Consider the following 24,343-nt stretch of genomic DNA (forward strand, 5'->3'; position numbering starts at 1 on the left):
CTCCTGCGTGACAGTCTCTGGGAGCCCAAGCCCAGCGCGATGGACAAAGCCCCAGCAGGCCTGCACAGAGCTGAGGGCAGCTCAGAGGTCTCAGCCTTGACCCAACCTAACAAGGGCCCCACTGGGTTTACCCCAGTCATGGGTGCCTCCCCAAGAAGTCCTGAAGAGCCCTTGGGGGAGGGGGAGAGCCTGGTGGATTCCAAGTCAATTCCGTTTGGGGAGAACCCTTTTGTGCTGGCCAACCGGGGAACATCATGCCTAGGGGGCCCTCCCCTGGGATATGGCCAGGGAGGGGTGCTGAAGACCAGCCTCTGCATCCCCAAGGCAAGCGGGACCTTCACCCTTACCCCAATAACTGTGTCATGGAGACTAACCTGGGAACTTGGGCTGGGGACTAGGGTGAGTGTAAGAGGCACTAATTGTGATCCCTAATTTCCAGCCCTAGAAAAGGGGCTGGAGGAAGGAGAAAAACTGGGGGACTCTAGCTATGACCTCCCAACACCTTCCCTCATCTGTAGGTCTCACAGTATCGTTTTCCTCCTGTTCATTTGTTTCTGTATTACCTATGAGGACATCTAGGGAGGGTACTTAAAGCCTTTTCTGTTCCATCCCGAAATCACAGCCTACTCTTGACCCTTCACCCCCTCCAGCTTCCTATACTTTTCTGTGTCCTAGCCTTTTAACTCCATATGCATAAAGACATATATTGATATATGCGTATACATTTATATATACGCATAGACATATCCCCTACGGACCTGACAAAATTATAATCACTATCTGTGTGTCCATCCTGCTGTCTCTCTTTTCCCCCTCCATCACCTCACCACCTGGTCTCCTTTTCTCTTCTAGGTTTCTCCAGGGGCCATAGGAAACCCTCTTGATGTCCCCCGCTCTCCTAGTAGCCAACAGGTGAGTTTCACTGGGGGATGAGACCAGGAGACAATATTGGAGTGAAGAGTCTACAGTAATGGGAGGGAGGGCCTGGCAGGAGAATCTTTTTTCCTCACTAGGGTCTGTCAGTTGAACACATCTTTAATCAAGACCCCTCGCTCTTCAGGAGCCCTGGGTGTGATGGCAGAGACCTACTCCCTTTCGCTTCAGGAAATCCTGATGTGATTGAAATGACAGAACAGGCGTTAAGTAACTTCTAGTTGCCCACACTTGTGAAACTCCCTTCAGCATGCCTGTACTGAGGGCCTACTGTGTGCAGAACACTGGGCTGTGGTATTGGGGAGATAAAGAGGTTAGGTAAGGCAGGGGCCCTGCTCTCATGCAGTCACTCACAGTTCGGAAGGCTGAGACAAGCACAGGTCCTGAAAAGGCACAGTCTTCATGTCATTTCCACAAACACCTGTGAAGCATTGACAATGTCAAGGCTGTATGCACAAGCCACCCTACATAGAGAGACCAAAGAGAAGTCACTGCAAGGTAATTTGAGGAGTTGGGAGCACTAACAACCTGGGCATACCAGGGGCAGCCCCTGAGCTGGGCCTTAGGGGTTCTGAATGGTGAAGGGGAAGAGAGAGTCCATTCCAAGCACTGGGGACAGTCTGCAAAGGCGCGGAGTCGGGAGATGGATGGCCAAGTTCAGTGAATATTGACTTGGCCAGTTTGTCTGGAGCATGGAGTATGTGAAGGGGAACAGTATGCAGTGGCTTGAAAGGTAGGCTAGAGGCACCTGATGGAGATGGTCTTTATGTGGCAGGTTGAGGATTCTGTTTTATTCCAGAAGCAGTAGGGAGCCACCGGAGACTTTTGAGCAGAGGAGGACGATATGCTGACTTGTGTTTCAGTGAGACTGTTTTGGCAGTTCTGTGGAGAGTAGGTCAAAGGGGAGTACTGGAAGCAGGGAGACCAACGAGGCTATTATAAGGGTCTCAACAAGGGTGGTGGCCATATGTGGGGCTAGAGAACAATAAATATGAGAAGTGTTATGGAGACAGAATTAACAAGGTGTGGCAGCTGGTTAGGTATAGGGGGAGGAGGGGAGAGTTAAGGCTCACTTCATTGCACACTTGTGTAACTGGAAGAATGGTGCTGCTCCTAGGAATGGAGAAGTTTGTAAAGGCTGGGTTAGCGGAGGAAGTTGATGAGTTTCATTTTAAATACGTTAAGCTTAAAATGCCCATGGTGCAATTTAATTTAATCTCCAATTAGGAGATATTCAACAAGTAATTGGTGACTTAGGGGTGCAGTCCAGGAGAGAGATAAGAGCTAGACATATAGATCTAGGAATCCTCTGTATCAAGATGGCAATTGAATTCATGGAAATTGATGAGACCACTGAGGTAGAGAGAATATATAAACAGAGGAGGGTCCAGGAAAGAACTTTTGGGGTGGAGGATGGTAAAGGAGACTGATGGGAATTGGTTAGATAGGTACTTCGTGAAAAGTTTATTAGAAAAGTACAAAATGCTGTATGCAGTTTGAAGAACATTGTTGCCAATGGGGAGATCAAGGAAGTTCTTCTGGAAGAGGTGGCATTTCAATGGGTCAGGGATTCAGTAGGCAAAGGATATGGGACATCATCGATAGTCTTTGTTTTACTTAGAGCCCTTTTTACATAAAGTGAATTTGCCCATGGAGGTGGGGAAGGGTAGGAGGGAGGAAGGCAGAAAGGAGGCTATAACACAGTTCAAGGGACATGTAGGGGTTGAGGACAGACATGTGGTACCAGAAGGCTGACTGACAGAAGGCAGACATGAGGGTGGGTAAGCAGATGTCAGGAAAGGTCTACTGTCTCTGTGCTGGACCCCTGCAGTGGTGGTGGTGGTTCTGCTTTCATGTGGAGAGGTGTTTTTTTTATTGGTGAGGGGGAAGGGGGAGAAGCTGTGGAGCACCAAGCCAAGGGCCAAGAGTGGGGAGAGAGAGAGAGAGAGAGAGAGTACACAGTACTGTACAGTAAAGTAACATAGTGTTTTTTTTTGGAATGCAGATTTCTTTCAGAATTCTTTATGCAAATTTGCCTCCCTAGCAGGCTAGTGGCAGAGTCCTACCCCAGGCCTAGCCTCCAGCTCCTGCTCCTGGCAGGTAGTGGCAGGGACAACAATGGCAGCTGTGACAGCAGCACCTTTGCAGGCCTGCAGAAACTGCTTCAGTGGGGAGAGGGGAAGGCACACACAGTCCCATTAGGGGAGGGGAAGGTCTGCAGAATGATCCACTTATATTAAGTGAGAACTGGCTGCATAGGCATAGGGAACAGTGTAGGCATAAACCTCGAGGTGGGAAAATACAGGGCATGTTTGGTGAATAAGAAAGTAGTCCAGCTTACTGGGATTATAGGATTAATCAACCAGTGCTTGCTATATGCCAGTGCAGGAGGTACAGCTAGAAAAGTGAGGCAATCCCCGCCCTACATGGTACTGGTAGAATAGAACATGTTTGCAATAATCAAATGCTGGCTATATGCAGAATACACAGTATTAGGGAGATGAGTGGGGAGATTAACAGCTGAGGGAATCGAGAGGAGGGGGTACTTGAGCTGAGCTTCGAAGGGTCCTCAGAGTTCCTGTAGGCTAGCCCTAGATTGAATAGACAAGGAAAGACCCAGAGAGGGCCCAAGTGACAGACGCCACATTTAAACCTGACTCCCTAGAGGATACCCAGTTCAAAATATGTAGGAGGCAACTAATGATGAGAGATTGGAGTTCAGGAGAGAGACAAGGGCTGGAAATTGAGATCTGGAAGTCATCTGCAAAGAGGTGACATCAGCATATAATGTACAGAAAAGTAATAGGAGAGACTGTTGAAAGAATAGCTTGGCATAAGATTTCAAAGGGTCTTGAATGAATGAATGAGTGAGGCATTTATTGTGTGCACAGCACTATGCTAATCACTGAGGATACAAATAGAAAAGTAAGACAGTCTCTGCTCTCAGGGAGCTGATTCTAATGGGGAGACAGCACACATGGAAGGTTTCAGCTGCAGATCAGATGGAGAGGTCCCCTGGTCCGTGAGGTACGACAAATGGTCATGCCTTAAATCCTGTCAGGTTCTAATGCTAAACCATTTGACAGCACCAGGGCTTTCGTGGCAGGAGCTTTCCTTTCAGGGTCTTCAGTAGCTGTGGCTGTAGCATCTGCAGGAGCAGCTGCCCATCTGCGTCTCCAGAGGGGTTGTTTCCCAGGATGATGACAGCAGACATAGGGATAGAAGCTTTGCAATTCCCAAGGTTCTTGGGTTCAGTCAATCAACAGTCGTTTAGTAAGTACAGTGTAGTGTTTCAGGAACTGTGTTAAGTGCTGGAGATAACAAAAAAGGCAAAAAAACCAGTCTGTGCTCTCAAGAAGTTCCCAGTCTAATGGGGGAAACACTATGCAAACAACTCTGTTAGAGATAAGATATACAGTGTGTCCCAAAAGTCCTTTAACTGCACTAAGGCTTTTAGGATGCCCTCTATACAGAATAACTGGGAATATGCAGTAGAGGGCAAGATGGTGGCCAAGGGAGTGGTAATGTTTTGGCTTGCTTGCCACGTGAGTTGGTTGGTAGTTGGTGCAGATGGCTATCCCCTTCTCCACAAGAGTTATTTTGCTAGATGATGGCTCTGATGGCCAGGCTGGTTCCTGGGAGTGATAAGGAAGCTGGACCCCTTCTCAGTAATGATTTCTTCTGTCAGTGATCGAATCCAGGAATGGGTTGGAAGCGGATCTGGTGGTTTGAATGATACTCATCTTCCCAAGGCTGTTGGGTTTCAGGGTCCAGTATGGTCTAAGGGGAGTTGGTGGTCAAAGTGGTGGTGATTTGAGTTGCCTGGCACCCGCCACCTTCTATGACAAATGAGTTTGACTGTTACTTAATAGGCAGTTGGAAGCCATTGAAGATTTTAATGTGCTGTAGAATTCCTTGAGATGGATGAGATTTGTTTGTTTTTTTTTCTCTTTGTATCAAGTACTTAGTACTATCTTGAACATATTATGTGTTTAAATAATAAATGTTCAATTGGATTAAGGAGGAAATGTTCTAATTATATCTATGCACAAAAAAGATAAGGCTGGTAGCAATAATGAAGGATGGATTGGGGAGGGGAAAGGAGGGACATAGAGTAGAGGCAGGAAGAGCTACTGGGAGGCAATACTACATAGATAGTAATGAGGACCTTTACCCAGGATGGTGGCAGTGGAAATAGGGAAAATCAAAATGGATTCAAGAGGGGTTAAAAAGATAGAATTGGCAGATTTGGGTAATTGATTGGAATTGAGAGTTAAGGGGAAGAGAGGAGTCAAAGATCATAATTTTGAAAGGAACGATACATGTACATAACATAGAGTTTGTCCCCTCAGTTTATAAACTGAGGGTCAGAGAGGTACCCCAAGATTTTCAACATGAATGGTTACAAAAATTGTAAAGTTGGAAGGAGGAACAATTTTAGGGGGTAAAAAGGAATATGTTGGGTTAGGTATAGGTGGAGATGTCTTATATAGGCAGTTTCTTCACTTGAGATCTTTAAATGATAATAATGATAATAATAATATTACCTAGCATTTATATGGCACTATATTGTTTGAGCCATATAACAACCTTGTGAGGTAGGTAGGTGCTATTATTATCCCCATTTTACTGATGAGGAAATTGAGGTTGAAAGAGAAATAACTTTTCTAGAGTCCTACAGCTAAGAAGTGTCTGAGGCAGGATTTGAATTCGAGTGTTCCTGACTCCAAGTCAGACCTTTTTATCTACTGCAGCAGCCTACAGAGGCTGGATCACCAACAAGCAGTTGGAGAAGTAGTAGAGAAAATTCCTGTTCATGTATAGGTTGGGCTGGATAATCTCTGAGTCCTCTTCCAATGCTGAGTTTCTGTGTTTCAGTTATAAATACAGACTCAGAGCTCAGAATCAATGTTAGAGTGGCAAATATAAATGAGGTAGATCTTGAGTTGTTCCTTGAGTTTACCTTCATAGAGATGGTCATTGAATCTATGGGAGTGAATGAGATTGCCTCAGAAAAGAAGAGGGCCAAAAAAAAAGGAGGGCCAAGTGCAGACCTGCCTTGTAAGAGATTTGGCAGAGGATAAGAGAAGGTGAGAACAGCTAGAGGCAAGAGGAAAAACAGAAAAGTACTTTTTTAACTTGAGGAGAGATTCTCCAGAAGGAAGAGGTGTTGGACTGGGAGAATAGGTCAAGGGAACCAAAGGTCATAAGGACAAAGAGAAAATATGTATGAATAAGACAGGCAAAATAACAAGAAAGAATGGAATTTGAGATTTGTAGATTGTGGGGCAGCTAGGTGCAGTGGATAGAGCACTGGCCCTGGAGTGAGGAGGACCTGAGTTCAGATCTGGTCTCGGACCAAACACTTGACACTTACTAGTTGTGTGACCCTGGGAAGTCACTTAACTCCAGTTGCCTCGCAAAAAAAAAAAAGAGAGAAAGAGAGAATCAAAGATTGTGAACATGGTGTAATTTTGTGAGCCAGTGAAGTAGAGAACCACCAGGGGATGTTTGAAGGCCACAAGTCAGTGAATGAAAAGAACAAGTAGTTGAGGTTTATATTCTATATTGCTTAATTTACTAAGCGCTTGATAGCCATTAAGTCACTCAGTCCTCATTGTGTCTCTGATAGTTAGGTAGTCAGGGGTGTGCTAGAGCCAACTTCTCCTGAGTCATAAGAGCCAATAGTTAAACTTTCAATTCGAGTACTTATATCTGGGAAGTAGGCAAATGTTACAGACTGGGACTTGATTTATTGTTTTGTTGATCATCTAGACATAAAATGATGGAGAAAATGTTAATAATGCAGATTAAATCTAAAAGTGAGCCCTGCCTACAGTTTTTTCCCCAGAGTCATTTGTTAAACATTTACCAGCAGAAGTAGGTAGCACAAGTATTATCCCTCTTACAGGTGAGGAAGACACTTAGAGAACAGCCTTGAAGTCTAAGCTTTACACATATCAGTAAGTAGGAGAGTTGAAACCTACTCTCAGGCCTCTTTCCCCTATACCACAATGAACCATTCAGAGTAAGTGGGAAATCTACTTGGGGATTAATCAGGCAAGGCTTAATAGAAAAAACATATCTTGAGTTGTGCCTTTAATAATTATCATCATATTAAAAAATAATCTTTGTATAGCCCATTAGGGATCAGAAACTAATAGTCTTTGACTGTAGAAAGTAATGGGAAGGATAATTCGGGAAAGGCACAAGGACCAAGTGTTCAATAAAGGACCAGCTTTTTGTCCTTAAAGATGATTGACTGTAGAGAGGACATGCTGTGACCTTGTCTGTAGAGAGGAATGTCAGAAGCTAAAGTGGTTCTTGAGGTCAGGCCTCAGGCTAAAAGAAATCCATTCATTGACACTGCCTTAGGTAAAGCAGTTAACATCAAACCCACACTTGTGGCTGAAAGGGGTCAGACCAATAGCAGCCATAGGGGAGGCAGGGGCAGAGCAAAGTATATAAATAGGTCTATGAGGCCCTACCTTGGGTAGATGGGAGAAGGCCATTTATAAAGACCTTACTCTGGTAGCTTGAGGACAGAGTTCTATGTAGAGACTAGGCGGGGGAAGAACACACCTATTGGCAAAATTAGAGGCCACCTGAAGAAGAAAAGTTCACTTTATAGAATGTCGTGTTATCCGAGTGAAGAGAATAAGTTGAGAAGGAGTCTCAGAGGATGGATTAGGAAAAGGATAACTTAAATTAAGTAGGACAGGACAGATCAAGCCAGCAAGTGTGAAAAGGACCTTACAAGCAACTCCAAAGCCAGTAAAAGGAGACTTTATATAGCACTAGCTGGAAAAAGGAGGAAGCCAATTAGAAAATCTATGGAATAGACCCCTTAGTATTGACCCTTTGCCCAAGGTGGGCTTAGGAATTAAAAAGGGGTGGCCTGACTGAAATTTTTGTGTTTAACTTTAGTGAAGGTGATGTAAGGGAGTTTCCTGCACCCCACATGCCTTGTGAACGGCTAGGTTGTGTTTCATGTCAACCAGTTCTAAGGGCCTGGTTCATTCCAGATCTAACTTAGCTAAAATAAATCCCCTCAACTGTGTGACATCAGTGTCAGAAGTTTGGGGGGGGGGGAACAACTCAGGGATGAAACTATGGAACCACCAACCAAAATACAGAACCCGTCCTTGCAGATGGCCTTGCCAGAGGTACTCAGATGTCTTTTCCTGACTGATCTCTTAACCCTGTCTTGAAGCTAAACAGTTATGTGAACAAGACAGGAACTAGTGGCTATAATCCATGCAGACTTTCCAAGAGCCTTTGATGAGATTCTACACCAAAGGTGAACGTCACGGCACCAGGGGTAGGAGATGTGCTGTCTGTCACAGAGCCTTCCCTAAAGAAGCAAAGTCTAGGGGTAAATGGGCACATCTTTGGATGGATAGTTGTGAGTAGTGGGATGGATCCCTCAGGATTACTGTGAGGATTGGTCCCTCTTAGCATTTTTATAAATTATTTGGGAGAAGTAGTACACATCAAGGCCTCCATGGGTAGAGATGGTTGTGAACTCATGGATAGTGGAATGGATGGTAGTGAGAACTGTCATAAGGAGGTCGGAGAGAGGCAAGATAGCTAGTGTAAAGTGATACATTTGGGGATGAGTTATTAAACTTTTAGTTATGGCATATGGGTCCAAATGGCCAGCAAAGAGCTAGGCCCTCTCAGGAAGGGATTGAGACCAGACTTACAAATTTGTTCCTGGAGTGTGGGTTGCTAGTCTGGCAACCACACCTAACTAGAGACAGAACAGTGGGAAAGGGGCAGCTAACATGACCCCAGTGATAAAGTCAGAGACCTCAGATGTTCTCTAGCCCAAACCTTATCCAAAGCACGAATCCTCTTGGTTGAACTGGCTTTGTGTTGGGGGTTTTATCATATGAAAATGAACTAAAAAGATTAGGCTTCCTCATTCAGGGAGGGGGACCCAAACTGAGAGGAGGGGATGTAATTAACAGTAATACAACCATAAAGAGGCTGTTTCCTGGAGAGCTAAGAACAGGAGCAGAAGGTGCCTGAGGAGTAGAGGTTGGTTTGACATAAGGAGCAACTTCTTAAATTTACAGCAGAAATGGAATGGATTGCTTTGTAGGGTCACGAACTCCCTGTCACTGGAGTTTTTCAAGTGAAGACTAGCTCTATACCTGCCAGGAATGTGTTCTGCCATGGATAGGAAGTTGGATTAAGTAACCTCTGGTCCCTTCAGAGAGTAGTTCTAAGGGAAATATACACTTGCTTACCAAAACCCAAGCCTTAGGACCCCTATTGGCAGTTAAGCCAGACCCTGAACGTTTGAGCCTTTTCCTGGGCTCTGGTTTCATAAGTATTCCTTTTTCTCCTAACCGTTTTACATTTCCCGTCTTCCTCAGTGTGAGTCCTTGATGGCCATGTTCAGGTTGCTCTCTTGAGAGGGCAACAAAATTTTTATAGCTCCCTAGCAGGTTCTGAAGGGAAATAAGGATGTTTGGGAGTGCCCCTAATCTAAGGTAACAGGGAAGCCAATTGTGGCCTCTCCAGCTAGTCGCCAAGTGTCCGTGTGAGAGATGGACCAGGGGGGTTGGCTTGAGGGAGTTGTTCTGATGGTCTGGAGGGTGGGGGTGAAGCAAGCCATTAGGAGGCAGAGCCTAAGAAAGGCTGAGTTGAGATTAGTCTTGAAGATCTACCTTGAACAGGTAGTAGCAAGGATCAGTTAGACAATTCCCAAATAACTTTGTACTTTCTGGCCTCTCTTAGTTGGGACATTGTGGTTCATAGGGAGGGGCCCCTCTGATCTCTTCCTCTCTCTCCCATGGATCCCTCTGTACCTGTTTCTGGTGCCCTCAGCCACCTGCCTCCCCCCGACCCTTCCACCTGGTGGGCAGGGAGACCCGCTTTGTAAGTGTCCTATGTGCTGCAGCTCCTTCTGCTTGGCCTTCCCTCTGCCACATGGTCTCCAGTGCCTCTCTGTCCCTGCCTCTGTGTGTGTGTCTTCCTCTCTCTCCTTCTGGCACTTGATTGGGAAGAGCTCCTAGCAAGGCATGTGCTTTGGGGCTTGGCCCCTGAGGTCTTGGGGTAGGCCAGGGCCCCCCTTCTGAGCCTCATATGATCCCTTTCCAGCCCTTTTATTAGTGGAGCTGTGGGGAGGGCAAGGAAGAGGTGACTTGGGATTCCCCACCCCAGCTTTGCCCGGTGGGCACAGGGTACAGCTGAGAGGAGCAAGCTGGCTGCACTTTTGGCTGCTAGCTTGAGGGGGGTGGGGCGTGTTGAAGGAGGAGAAGCCTACCAATTCTTCCTTTGTTTCAGGCCTCCATCAGCTTCCTGCCCTCCCAGGAGGAGCACAAATCCGTGAGTGTCCTTTCCGACGTCTGCCCTGCCCCTAGGCTTTGGGGATGCCTTTTCCCTTTCTCCCCACTTTCTTCCTATATTACATTCTTCTGTTGCTCAAACCGTGTCCCACCACCATATACTCTGCTGCCCTTCCTAGCCTTTCCTTTTCACTCCAACTTCTCTTTCTCCCTCCTTTCTTTTCTCCCTCCTTTCTTTTCTTCCTCACTACCACCCATACAGACTAAACCTGGGGTAATCCAACCTCGGCCATGGCCAGTGGGATCTACTGCATCTGGTGGTAGAGACAGCCCCAACCCCTTCCAGTCTTCACCCTTGCCCCGGGCCTACCGCCCCAGCTCCGTAAGTTTTCACCCTAGCTCACTCTGCCAGTCGGGGAAGGGAGACATCATGCTAAGGGAGGAAGGTTTTCCTCTGCATTCTCTACCCCTACTTAGCACAGATGCATGAAGAACTAGACATTTGCTTTGGGAATTTGGTTCTGGGTTGAAGGTTGGTGGGGAGAGAGAGGAGGAGAACATGATTTGAAGACAGGATTAGAGCTTTAACTAGGAATGTTTGGAAAGTGGAGGAAACTGGGGGTAGAGACAGGGCCAGATCAGAGGAGTCATTTTTCTAAGGACAAAGCAGCTGGAGATGAGCTTTGCTGGAGAGGGTAAGGTGTTGTGGGAAGGACTTACAGGGGGCATGGAGAGAGGCATTGTAGAAAATCTTCAATCAGACTATGGATTTGGGCTCAGGAAACAGTTTTTCATGGCCCTATTATTCATCCTGTCTTTTTCTTCCTCTGCCTTCTCTTTCTTCTCCTACTCCTGTATTCCTTTTTATTACCTTCTTCCTCTTTCTTCTTTTTCCTTACCCCTGTTCAACTCTGCCTATTCCTCTGTCCTCCTGTCCTCCACAGCCTCGTACCTGTCCTCCATCCCCACCCTCCCCCAGTGAATTCCCTGTCAATGTTAAGCAGGCCTACAGGACTTTCGCAGCTGTGCCCCTCCCCCACCCTCTGACAGAGGCTCAGGTATGGCCTGACCCTTGGGGAACTTCCAGAACTAAGTCTAGTTTTACCTCTGCCCTCTCTTTAAAGCTTCCTAATCCCACCGAAGTAGCCAATTATTTCCAGTTTTCATTGGGCACCCCCTCCCACTGACTCCCCACCTCCCCTCCACCTGGTTTTCCCAATAGGAGCTGCACAAGTGGCCAGGCCCAGAGTGGCTCCAAGTTTCCCCAGAGGTGAGGGGGCAGATGGAGAGGTGGTGAGCATGTAAGGTGTGGGTGAGAGATGAAGATTTAAATGGGTGCTGTAGTGGCTGGAATCGGATGTCTTCTTCCCCTCTCCCCAGGTGGTATCTCCTGGTAGTGCTGCCAGCCCAGAACAGTTGTCTTTCCGTGAGAGACAGAAATACTTTGAGCTGGAGGTGAGGCCTCCCCAGGCTGATGGTCCACCAAAGAGGGTATCCCTGGTTGGTGAGGATGACCTGAAGAAAATGAAGGAAGAGGAAGGTAGGAGAAGGAATTGAGGGGAGGGAGTTGGGATAAAGTCTAATTTTGGAGATTGGTTGGAGTGGGAGGTAGTCTAGAAGTGTCCACCGAAGCTTTTTGTTGTTCTCTTCCTTGCCTCCACCCTAGCACGGAAGCTACAGCAGAAACGGGCCCTACTTCTTCAGGAAGAGGAAGAAGAGGAGGCAGAGGAAGTTGTAGCAACTGCCCCTGCCCCTGCCCAAGTGGAGGGTCTGGAGTCCCTGGGAGAACAGAAGAGATGGTGAGAGCCCAGGGCTTTCACCTGTGGAATACATCAGTCCAGTAGACATTGACGTGGTAGTTAGGGTTTGGCAGGATGACTTAAACCCATAAAATCCAGAGTAGGCCGCCCATGTCACCATTGCCTGCTACTTGTCTCGCAAACCGGTAACGATTTTGATCTGAGGCTTCTTTGGTCGGGACTCTACATATTTGGCAAAGCCCTCTTTTTGTGGCTGGGAGGAAGTGTGGTGAGGGACCTATATTCTGCAGTCCTTGTTTGAGGGAATTATATATGCCTTGTTCAAGACAAGGGGCCACAATTCAGGTTGGACTAACTCTTGTCTGTGTATACCAGAGAGGATGTCTAGGGGATGTGCTTTTGGGAGTTGAAAGGTTCTTCGTAGATTATCACAACCACTGGCCGATCAGCCCAGGGCGAGAAGTGGCTCATTGACTTCTGCTAGAGGTTTAGTGCTTTGAGGCTTCACCATTATCCCAAGCAACAAGAAAAGAACTCAGAGATGACTTGAGCTGTAGTAACAGATTGTGCTCTTTACCCTTCCAGCCTCCCTCAAACTGAGCCCCCCAATTCCCAGAGGAACTCACTGGAAGAAGGTTCCCAACAAGAGCCACGGCCCAACTGCCCAGCGAGGTAAGCAAGGCTATAAAAGGTTCTAGAGTAGGGAAGAAAGGAGATGGGCTCAGGAAGGATCTGGGGCCCAGGTTTGGGGCATCTGTTTCATACTGAGAGCCTAGGAGTTGGGGAATGGTATCAACTTTCTTGCTGCCTTTTTGGCATTGAGTATTCTTCAGGTAGATCCTTGTGTCACCTACAGGCTGAGCCCCATGTCATTGGGGGGCGGGGAATTGGGCGCCCCAGTCCGGACAGCTAAGGCTGAGCGACGGCAGCAGGAGCGATTGCGCATGCAGAGTCCAGAACTCCTGAGTGGGCCTGAACGGGAGCTGTCCCCAGCTGAACGACGAGCTCTGGAGGCAGAGAAGAGGGCACTCTGGCGGGCAGCCAGGTGCCTGACCCCCTTCCAGATTCCTGTATAGCCCCACCCCTCCCCCATGGTACCTCAAGGCAACTTGACCCCAAGGGGAAAAAGAAAGCTGGTCTCTGCTGGACTTGCTGCACGGTTAGCCTTACTCTGCTGGTTAGAATGCCAGCAGGTCAGAAGGAATTCCTTTGGTTAGCACCACATTAGTTTAGGCTTAGCTTAGGATTAGGAGGAATGATAGGTGCTTTGAATGTAAGAGATGGCTTGTTTCAGCACTCAACTACTTGGATATATAATATTTGAGCTGAGAGCATGGTAATGTGCATAAAAAGCTGGCTTTAGAATAAGGAAGACCTGGGTTCAAGTCCTACTTCTGACAGGCTCTGTGACCCTGGGCAAGTCACTGTAATTTCCCCATGGCTGTTTATTACAGAATAGTTGTCATTCTGCTTTGTTAAGACAGTTTCCTCATCAGGATTTTCCTATATCAATGCAGTCACAAATAGGGACCAAAAGAAAGGTTGAGATGAAGTGACTTCAGGGGAATATTATTGGGTGTGGGGCTGTAGGAGAGGTATGATGGCTATGATAGTGTGGTTCTGTAGGCATAAGTGCACTTAATACTTGAATGAACGGTGGGAGGCATGCCTTATACATGTGTGACTCGTGATGTCTGGAGTAGAGTGTAGTAGAGAAAATGAGTGCAGAAGGATGCAGTTATCGAGTGATGACTTTTAGAAGTATTTGAGTTGGAGTGTGATTGAGATGTGCATGACTCTTGAAGAATATGGCTATTGGAAGAGTATACTGAAGCCTGGGGGTGATTGTCAGTGGTGTAATATTGTAGGAGTTAGCCTTAGATTGGAAGATGAGATTGACTAAGAGAGATTATTGTAGGGTACCAAGTACACTATTGGGTTTCTGGGGCTCTGGTTCTCTAAATCTAATTCTGCCTCTGCCCTAGGAGTCAGACCTCAGAAATGTAGCTTCTGACCACTTCTCAGTATAGGACCGTAGCTACAGCCTTGTGCCTTCTGGCCCAGTGTCTTCAGCACACCAGCTATTATGCTAATGGTTGAGGTATTTCAGAGTACAGAATGTGGACAGGATGGCTCGTTACAGCAATAAAGCACAATTACCCAAACGTTCATCTTATATCCTCATTGCCCTCAGCAGTGTTTCTGACTGTTTTTGTTGGTTCCCAGTTGCCACTCTTCCCAGCTTCAGGACCAAATCACTCTGATACTACATTCCTTTCTTTCAGTATCCCCATTTTTTGCTGGTTCATTTCACCTCTGGCCCAAAGAATCCCTGTCCCCTTGCTCTCTCTTCTTTCCCAGCCTCTATGTAAACTTTCACTTAATGTGTCGTGACAATTCTGTCTCTCGTTGGGTCTGAGCTATTCAAGGCCAATCCAGTATCTTCTGTCCTCTAAATCCGCAATGTTTTGGGTCCAAGTATAGTTCTATCCTTGGCTATTCCTCTTGGTTTAGGAACTTGGTTTAGTTCTGTTTCCTTTCTCATTTCTGGGACTTGGGATACCCCCTCACTACCTCTTGTTTCTTCCCTTCCTGACCTGAGGTTCACTGTCTAGCTGTGACACTGTGGGCCTCCTTATGTTAATAGCCTCATTAATAATTCTGAACATTTGTGATATCCCAATGTATCCCTTGTGGAAAACTCTAGCTCTTCTCTGAGCTGTTACCAGGACAAAAGATACACAGTGTTCCTTCAGGGAAGAACATTCCTTACCTGGGGGCAGGGTTGGTGACTTGAGAGTATACATGAAAGAGAGGTAACACTGGGAGGGGAAGGGCTTCTGGTCACTCTGTGTGCCTCAAAAAGTGCCATGCCCAGGTGTCCATAGCTCTTTAAGTCTTTCCAGAATTTTGTGTCCCTATTTGGTTGCCAGTTTAGGTTTAAGAACCTGTCCTTGGTCACATACTGCCTTTTAAATTTATTTTTATTAAAGCTGAAACCTTCTTTGACTCCTAAATGTGGGGCTAGATTCTAGAGTCAGAGCCAGTATAAGACAACATGAGTGACTGTGATTGGCTGTGACTATTAGCAGGGCGTGGAAATTGGGTTCCTCTGCATCCTGTTCTGTTTTCTCCTTGCTTTATTTTGGTCTTCCTTCCAGTTCTCTGGCCTTACTGTGTCCTTAACTGACCCAAAGGGCCCTGGCCTGGTTGCATTGTTTTCTATTCTCTGTCTCTCACTTGCTTTCTGTCTCTGTCCCTCTATCCCCATGACCCCCAGACCCTCAACTTTGGACGACAGCCTTAGGGACTACGAGCAGGACCTGGCCCGTAGACTCTACCGGGCCCGCCAGCAGGGTCTTCCACTCAGACCTACCCCCCGAGCTGGGCCAGGAAGTCCTGCCCCAAGGTGTGCATGGCTCTGCCTCCCAGCTGCATGCCTTAGGTTCTGGGCCAGGGTTTGGGTACTCCATGGGGGCTATGGGACGGGGAGAAGCCATGGCTCCCTAGCACCTCTGGATCTTTTCTTGTCCGTGGCCCTGAGTGGGCTGGGGTTAAGGAAGAGCCCAGTCCTAACTCTTGTCTACCCTCTCCACCTTGACTCTTTCTTTCCAGGATGAAGTCCCTGGAACAGGATGCCCTACGAGCCCAGATGGTCATCGCCAAATCTCAAGAAGGAAGGGGAAAACGGAGTCCCCTTGGCCAGCTGACAGAGGCCCCCTCACCTGCACCCACTCCCTCACCAACACCACTTGAAGGTGGTAGGGGTGGGGAAGGTGGTTAGTTTGGATTATCTGGGCCTGGGGGTTGGGAATGATCAGAGAATTGACAACAGCATTAAAAAAACAGGACTGACTGGCAATCCAAGTAAGGAGTCAAAGATAAGTCTTTCTAGGTGTAGAGGGAGGCATAATTTGGCACAGGGAGAGGAAAAGAGGGAGAGGATGAATCACTGTCACCTAGAGAATGGAGGGGAAAAAAATTTTTTTTTAAATTAAAAAAAAAAAGAGAATGGAGAGCCATTTGAGGGGCACTAACTAATCTTTCTTCTTATCTTCCCCCAGATCTTAGCCCCAGGATTGTCACCTCCCCTGGCAGGCTGGTAAGGATGAGTCTTGTCCTTGTATCTCAACATTTCCCTCCCCCTTTATATCATTTTCTGTCTTCCTCACTCCCCTTATCTTTTGCCTTTCTATTGCTGCCTCTAATGTTTTTCACTCTTGTGTTTATTTTTTCTATATCTACTGTTTCCCCCCTCCCTGGCTCTTTCCCATGACTTTTTCTGTTTCTGTATAGGTCCGTGTTTCCAAAGTCATGACATCACCCCCAGAAGTCCTGATCTGAGAAACATAATCTGAATTGGGATCCAGGGGTGGAGGGAGGTGGTCAAGAGGGATGGTAATATCCAAGGAAAAACTTCCAATGGGGCCAAAACATTAGCTGCATCCACCCCTCCTCCCCCACACGTACACCCACTGACCTACTCTGTCCCTCACCATGTCATCAGAGTTCCTTCAGTAGTAAGAGCAGTGACCTTCCTAGCCCTAACTATTTTGGCCTTGAGCAGCCTTTTTCTCATACCTGTCTCTCTTTCCTTTCCCCTTCCAAACTCTCCCCCTCCCCCCTCTCTTTCACGCTGTTGCTGTCCCCTCCAGTCCTTGTCTGAAAAGAAGTTTGACTACCGGGAATTTGCTGCTCTTCCTTCTTCCAGGCCTGTATATGATATCCAGGTACCAGCAGATTTGTCTGTCATCCCTTCTTTGACTATGCTTTTGTCTGTCCCTCCTATTTCCACGCACTGCTGTTTGTTTTTCCTCCCCAAGGACACTCTTAGTTGTCCCATCCCTTTGCTCTGCCCTAGTGTCTCTGTTCCTGCTTCCCATAACTTAAGCATGGGACTGTTGCCACATTAGCTGTCAGAGAGACTTATAGGCCCTAGGCTACCCGACCTGTTCCATCCCAGCTTCCACTACCTAGTCTACCACCCAGGCTTCCTTCTAGGCCACTGCAGAACTGAATATATTCTATGTGTCTCTTTCCTTCCTGTCCCTGAGGTTGCACACAGCCCTGATAGGGAAGGGGGAGAACTGAGAGTGGTTACTATTTTTAAACATAGGGAAACAAGTCTCCTCTCCCCCCCCCCCCCCGGTTGGGGGTAGGCAACAAATGTAATAAAGGTACAAAAATTTTCACAGAAAAATTGCTTCATAGAATGAATGTCAGGATCTGAATGTGATTTTTAGGCCTCTAGTTCTTTAATAACTACATTCTACATCTTGACTTTTGTGCTCTGAGCCCACTATACTGCCATTTGAGCCTGGAATTCAGGGCACACTTCTTAGAAGAAAGGCAGCCCTATCTGTCTTCTCACTGTCTCTCCAAGGTACTCTTACCCATCACAAGCCCTTTGTGGGATTGTTTCAATTCATTATGTTTTTATTCCCAGTGCCTAGTTACCTCTTCTAGGTCCACCCTTTACTTGAGCAAGAATCTTCTCTATAACACCCCAGACAAGTGGTCATCCAGTTTTTGTTTGAGTCTCTCAATAGGGAACTTGCCACCCATTTCACTGTGGGATAGGTCTAGTTGTTAGGGGAATTGCTTCCTCATATTGAGCTAATATCTGCCTTCCTATAATTTTTACCTAATGATCTTGGTTCTCCCCAAAAGTCTAATCTCTCTGACACATAAAAGCTCTGTAGATCCCTAAAAACAGCTGTCTTTCTCCCTTTTCTCCTTCTTTCCCCAACCCAAACGAGGCTTCTCAAGATAAGACATACTCAGTTTCTTCAGCATCATTTGACATAGTTTTGAGTTCCTGTATCCATCATGGTTGCCCATTGACCATGTTTCAGTTTGTCAATATCCTTCCTAAAACATGGCCCCTACAGTAGCTTCAGATGTGATCCAACTAGGACATAGACAGGTACAGTGGTATTGCCACCTGCCTCATTCTAGTTATTCTGCTTCGCTTATTATTGATTTATTTAATTTTAGTTTTCGACATTCACTTCCACAAGATTTTGAGTTCCAGATTTTCTCCCCGTCTTGCCCCTCCCCCCCACCCCAAGACAGCATGCATTCTGAATACTTCTTTCCCTAATCTGCCCTCCATTTTGTCACACACATCCCCCTTCTCTTATTCCCTTCCCCTTCTATTTTCCCATAGGGCAGGATAGATTTCTACATCCCATTGCCTGTATATCTTATTTCCCAGTTGCGTGTGAAAACATTTTTTAACATTTGTTTTTAAAATTTTGGGTTCCAGATTTTCTCCCTTCCTCCCTCCCCACCCACCCTCATTGAGAAGGCAGGCAACTCGATACTGGTTATACATGTGTAGTCATGCAACACACTTCCATAGTAGTCATGTTGTGAAAAACTAACTATATTTCCCTTCATCCTATCCCACCCCGTTTGTTCTGTTCTCTCTTTTGACCTTGTCGCTCCTCAGAAGTGTTTGCTTCTGATTACCCCCTCCCTTCTATCATTCCCCTGCTCTATTCTGCTTCTCTTAAGGCTGCATAATATTGCATTTGCCTTGTGAGACAGGAATTGAAGTCAGTTTCATCCACTTATAGTTTGAAAAATCAATCTGCTTCCCCCTTTTTGAATATCTATTTAATAGCTATTTATCGCTCTTCTTAAAAAAGTTTTCAACAATTATTTAAAGCAACTCAGTAGTTCTGCCTGTAAGTTCTTTCATTACCAATGGGTATAGTTATTCACTAGAACCTAGTACTTTAAACTTGAGAGTGTCCAGGTGAGCTTTTCTTGTCTCCTCACTTACATTGAAACTAATTTCATTCTCCTAGTAGAGAAGAAGCAGCAAAAATAAGAATTGGAAAAAAAAAAGAATTGGGCACCTGCCTTCTCTCTGGTCTACATTATATTCAAAGATACTAGTGGTTTGCCATTTCCTTCTCCAGCTCATTTTAACTCATGAGGAAACTGAGGCAAACAGGAATAAGTGACTTGCCCAGGTCACACAGCTAGTAAGTGTCTGAGGCCAGATTCAAATTGAGGAAGATGAGTCTTCCTGACTCCAAGCCTGGCACTCTATCTACCGTGCCACCTCGCTGCATGTATTCATGCTCAGTTCTATTTGCTGTGTATCTTTTAAAATTCATATATATACATATATATATCATGGGCTCCTCTGAGGAGCCAGAGGATTTTTTTTAAGGCAGTTGGGATTAAGTGGCTTGCCCAGGGTCACACGGCTAGTAAGTATCAAGTGTTTGGTCTGAGGCTGGATTTGAACTCAGGTCCTCCTGACTTCGGGGCAGTGCTCTGTCCACTGCACCACTTAGCTGCCCCAGAGCCAGACGATTTTGAACATGGTTCTGGTGACAGACTTAAGTTTGTTGTCTATGGACCAGCCTGGTATGGAGCTGCTCAGCTGCAGCAGGGTGGCTATTTGATGACCAAGGAAACCAGTAAATACAGAGAAAACCTGAGTCTGGCTCATCTCTGTTCATACCGTGTGCCAATGGTAGGGTAGGGAAAGAAGTTGGCAAGAATCGGAGTTCTCGGGACATCTGCTGTTGGGACTCTGTGTGAGATGTTTAGATTACATTAGTGAAAGACCTAAACCACACCCGTATACAGATTCTTGCTGTAACTGAAATCAGAAGGCAAAGAAGTCGCAGCTGAATGGAAGGGTGGCTCAAAGGTTCTCCTCAGAAAGAGAAATAAAAGGATTCATGGGGTCATAGATTTAGAGCTAGAAGGGCCTTAATGTCCATCAAGCGCAAGCCTCGCATGAGGAGCCTGAGTCCCAGGGAAGTTAACTGGCTTGTCCACAGTCATTCAGGAGGTGACAGTTAGAGTTTGAACCTAGCTCCTGTGACTCCAGATCCGGCGCTTTTTCCACTATGATGCTTCTGTGAATTGGCAGAGCTGCTTTCATTGTGAACCGATAGGCAGCAGTAAACGTGGAACACTTGTTCAACTAGCTTGTTCATGAGAAGCCTGACAAGCCAAGTTACCAGCTTGTGACAGCTGTTTTGATGGTAAAGTAGAGAAGTTCTCTGAGGAACCTGATGAGAGCCTTCAAACAAATTAATGTGTTTAGTATTCAGTGTAGTCAATACATTGATGATGTGGTACATTTAGCAAAAATTTGGGCAGGGGAGGGCAGCGAGGTGGCGCAGTGGATAGAGCACCAGCCCTGGCGTCAGGAGGACCTGAGTTCAAATCTGGCCTCAGACACTTGACACTTACTAGCTGTGTGACCCTGGGCAAGTCACTTAGCCCCCCAAAAAAAGGATGGGGAGGATGGCAAAAAATTCTGGAAAATACCGTTCAAAATCAAGAAATGAAGGTGAGGGGCAGCTAGGTGGCACAGCAGATAGAGCTGCGGCCCTGGAACCAGGAGGATTCAAATCCGGTCTCAGACCACCACTTGACACTTACTAGCTGTGTGACAGTGGGCAGGTCACTTAACCCTGATTGCCTCACCAAAAAAAAAGAAAAAAAAGAAATGAAGGTGATCAAAATTTAACTGATCAAAAGGTTTTCACTTGTACATCATGAATCTTTTCTTTAAGAAGAGTTAAAAATTACTGGAGGAAACAAGCAGCAAAAATTACGTCTCACACACAAGATTCTCTTAAAGGACAGGAAATAACATTAACCACATGGAAGTCATTTCTGAACCAGCTGTGTGTGTGTCTTCAGGTCACTATTGCTCCAGCCTTACTTGTTTAAACAAGTGTCAACTCCAAAAACTGGGCCAAGTGACAAAAGTAAATTTGAACTCTGAATGCCACAGTTTATTAGAGAAGTGTGACTCAGGCAAAAGCAACAAGGAGGCTAAAAAAGAGCCCCAGCATTTCGGCAAACACCAGGCTGACCGACGTGGCAGTCTTAGGCCTCGGTGGTTTAGAGGACAGCTCGTCGGCAAAACATTATGGCAGAGAATAGAAAGTGACGAGTAATAGTACTGGACAAGACCGAGTAAAGAACCTAAGGGAAAAACAAGCTTTCAGAGAGCTCAGCATGAGAGCCAGTGAAGCTAGGTCCTCCTAAAAGCATTGTAGATGAACCTGGGAAGAGGACAACAGACTAGGAAAGGAGCACATCTATCCCCATTTTAATTATGATCTGTTCTTAGCAATGATGACCATGTAACCACATGTTGTTTCATTATAGTGCTTTATGTACTGTAACAACAATAATAATCATAACCAGCATGTAACCCTTTAAGGTTTTTAAAGTGCTTTACAAATATTGACTCATTTTTATCTTCACAAAAATTCTGGAATGTTAGGTGCTGTTATTACAGATAAATGGGGTGGAGAGCTTAAGTGACTTGCTTGAGTCACAAAGCTAATAAGTGTCTAAGAATGGATTTGAACTCAGGTTTTTCTGACCCCAAGTCCAGGAGGTCCAGTTCTATCCACTACACTGCTGGTTTGTGAGGAAGTAGCAGGGATATACGATGAAGTTGGCAAGGGAGAACCTAACTTCATACATACAGTGGACCTGACCACATACCTAAAACAAAAAACATTTGTACTGGAAGTGATACAATTTTTTAAAAGCATTCAGAATAATGAAAATGGTGTTGTGCTGTAAGAAATGATGAAAGGGATGCTTTCAGAAGAAAAAACCAGGAAGACTCATATAAACTGATGCAAGGTGAAGTAAGCAGAACCAGGAAAACAATTTATGCAACAACAGTGTTGTAAAGACAAACGAGTTTGAAAGACTTAGGATCTCTCATCAGTACAGTCAGTAACCACAGTTACTAGAACAGCCCACAGAGGATGGATTCCATGAAGATTGAAGCTTTTTTGTTTTAACCTAGCCAATGTAGGTATCTTTTTCTTGCTTTCTTAATGCAGGGGCAGAAAAGGGAGGCAGGGCGGGGGGACAGGAGAGAGGAGTTGGAGGAAGAGAATTTAAACCTGGGGGGGAAAGGTAATAAGAGACTTAATGTTCAAGGTGTGCTGAAGAAAGGAATATTGGAAGGGAAGTTACAAGATCAGGGCTTTTTTTTTTTAAGGCTACCCATTAGACATCAGCAACAATCTACCCATATTTTCACATGCTGCCTCTGTACCTCTCAGCAGACAGCCATCTACCACCATGACACTTCTTCCTGAGTCCAGTAGCAAATGGCTTTGATCTTGATGTCATCTGTGAATCCCTCTTCAACTTCTGTGAAGTTATAAATGTGCTCTGTAAAAAGTGCAGCCCATTCTATGGAAGGAACTTGTTACATCTCTTCAAAGGTCAGAGTCATAGAATTTGAGGGATCATAGCTGTCAGCTGATCGAAGCCCAAGTGCTAGAAATAGTCAGCATCTGCTTGAAGAGCTCTGAGAAGAAGCCCATCACCTTCAACTTTGGAACAGCCTTGTGATTACCTCTTTCATCTTTTCCTCTTATCAAAGACTGTTATTCATTGGATACCTTTGACCACCACTTTTTTGAGGGTGGTTTATTGGTTCATGTGAACTCTTCTCTGAGCCCTGTGCTACCCTCAAAGTCTCATCCTTGAGACTAGGGTTCAGAGTCCACTCCCAGATGGCAAGAAGATTCTCACTTTATCTTATCCCCCCTCTGATTCTCACCTTCCTCCTTTTGCGTTACAATGAGAGCTGACAAGAGTTAACACAGGTTCTAATGGTAGCTAGCATGTCCTTACTCTTCTCTATCCTTACCCGCTTTTAAGGATTAGGATATGGAACAGGACCAGTGGTTCAGGTGGGGCATTTTGAGGATGCTGGAAATTAAAATAATTGTCTGGTATGCTGGGCTGAAGACCTTAGTGTGGGATTGATTATGAAGAGGGCCTACCTGCAATAGTTTTTCTAGATAGAAAAGTATTCAGTCATAACTTGTTATTAGCTCCTCCTCCAGCCTTTCCTTATCACTGTTTATTTCAGTCTCCAGATTTGCCAGAGGACCTGAAATACCTGGAAGACAGCCTCAGTCCTGGTGAGTCCTGGGATTAGGGGTTAGAAGGAAAGGGGAAAAATTGATTCTCTTATCCTTCATGCTATTGGATTCTTCTTCCTGCCACCACCACCCCAATCCCAAAAGGCCATGGGATTGCCCAGACCTGCCTTGACCCACACTTCCTTCTCAGGCCTCCAGGAAGAGGATGGAGAGGTAGAGCAAGTGTTGCTGGGGCCCCCTGGACCCAATCCTACAGCCCTGGAGGAAGTAACTCTCTGCAGTACCCGTCGAAAACTTCGGCATGAACGACGTGGCCTGGACCCTGTGCCCTCCTAGGCCCCCTAAAGGGGAGAAGGAATGGGGGAGGGCCTTGGACCCTGTGTCCTCTTAGGCTCTCCAAAAAGGGGAGAGGAACCTGAAGCCACGCCCTCCTAAAACCCCAAGAGGTTTGAGGGGAGTGGCGGGGACCTCTTGGCCCCATAAACTCAACTGGAGTAGGGGGGAAGAAAAGGGTCTAGATCCCATGCTCTCCTAGACTCCCAGGGCACATTTTCTTCCCCCATCCCCACCGAAGGAGCTTATGGATGTTGGGAAGTTTGTAAATTGTGTCTAGGGAATGAGAGAGCAAAAGTCTGTACCCTAACACCAGCCACACTGTGCTGGCCCCTTCCTCAGTGTCTGATCTGGTGTGTAAGGGAACCAGCCAATGGTAGGGTCACAGTGGATGCTGCTTTGTCTGGGCTCCATGTTTGACCCCCTGGGGTAGGGATGAGCAGGTTCAGCCCTCGGCCTCAGACCTTTCCCCCCAGCTGTGGCTATTCCTTTGAGCTGAATCAATGGTGACCTCCTATCCCCACGAAACTGGATCATTTTAATAGGATTTTGGTTTCCCTTTGATTGGGGGTGGTGGTGGGGCAGGCATTTATCACAAATCATTGTTCATTGCTCCCCCTCCCCATTCCCCGCATCCCTGGGAGTTTTTTCTAACTCGGTTTTAGCATTTTAACTCAAACTGTTGGGAGCCCCCTGGCTCAGCTTCAGTAACTAACTTGTGTCTTCCCTTACCACCCCCCCCTCACTTCCCCTCTCCCCCCAAAAAAAACCTGGTACTGGGCGTGTCACACGCCAGGGAAGCTAGCATCAAGACTGTAACTAGTGACATTTGTACAACCAAAGAAATCTATTTTGTGGTTTAAGGATAATAAAGTTTACTTTACATTTTATTGCATCTGTCTTCTCTGTCCCCTGCTACTATATAGTGTTGAAGAGCTCCAGGTCTTCCCAATCAGAACTAGGTTAGGGTTAGTGTAAGTCAAGAAATCTCCCTGGAGAATCACCTGGAGCAGTGGGAAGAGATGAGTCTTGCCAGGAGGTGCTGGAGTGAGCAAAGAGTAAAAGAAGTGGTAGCTATCTTGAGCCTTCAGTACCAAGCCTCACTTTT

The 24,343-nt window shown here is 46.1% G+C and overlaps 1 protein-coding gene across 17 annotated transcripts in view; it reads left to right on the forward strand.

Annotated features, from left to right (window-relative positions):
- SCRIB (scribble planar cell polarity protein) overlaps nt 1–24,125 on the forward strand; it is a 69,444-nt gene extending 45,319 nt beyond the window's left edge. For 4 of the 17 annotated variants that reach the window (XM_078153850.1, XM_078153856.1, XM_020994771.2 and 1 more), the window contains 15 exons: nt 853–912; nt 9,772–9,822; nt 10,231–10,272; nt 10,495–10,614; nt 11,177–11,290; nt 11,455–11,502; nt 11,613–11,772; nt 11,899–12,031; nt 12,578–12,664; nt 12,849–13,037; nt 15,608–15,771; nt 16,057–16,094; nt 16,648–16,722; nt 22,890–22,941; nt 23,093–24,125. In XM_078153850.1, coding sequence (XP_078009976.1) covers nt 853–912; nt 9,772–9,822; nt 10,231–10,272; nt 10,495–10,614; nt 11,177–11,290; nt 11,455–11,502; nt 11,613–11,772; nt 11,899–12,031; nt 12,578–12,664; nt 12,849–13,037; nt 15,608–15,771; nt 16,057–16,094; nt 16,648–16,722; nt 22,890–22,941; nt 23,093–23,238 — 1,479 coding nt within the window. In that variant the 3' untranslated portion in view covers nt 23,239–24,125. The remainder of the gene's footprint in view (nt 1–852; nt 913–9,771; nt 9,823–10,230; nt 10,273–10,494; nt 10,615–11,176; nt 11,291–11,454; nt 11,503–11,612; nt 11,773–11,898; nt 12,032–12,577; nt 12,665–12,848; nt 13,038–15,607; nt 15,772–16,056; nt 16,095–16,647; nt 16,723–22,889; nt 22,942–23,092) is intronic. The other 13 variants (XM_020994772.2, XM_020994779.2, XM_078153851.1 and 10 more) reach the window with 13 other exon arrangements.
- Nucleotides 24,126–24,343: the final 218 nt, after the last annotated feature.

This window comes from Phascolarctos cinereus, unplaced genomic scaffold (assembly GCF_003287225.1).
Source record: "Phascolarctos cinereus isolate Bilbo 61053 unplaced genomic scaffold, phaCin_HiC Scaffold_4;HRSCAF=312, whole genome shotgun sequence".
Classification (NCBI taxonomy): Eukaryota; Metazoa; Chordata; class Mammalia; order Diprotodontia; family Phascolarctidae; genus Phascolarctos; species Phascolarctos cinereus.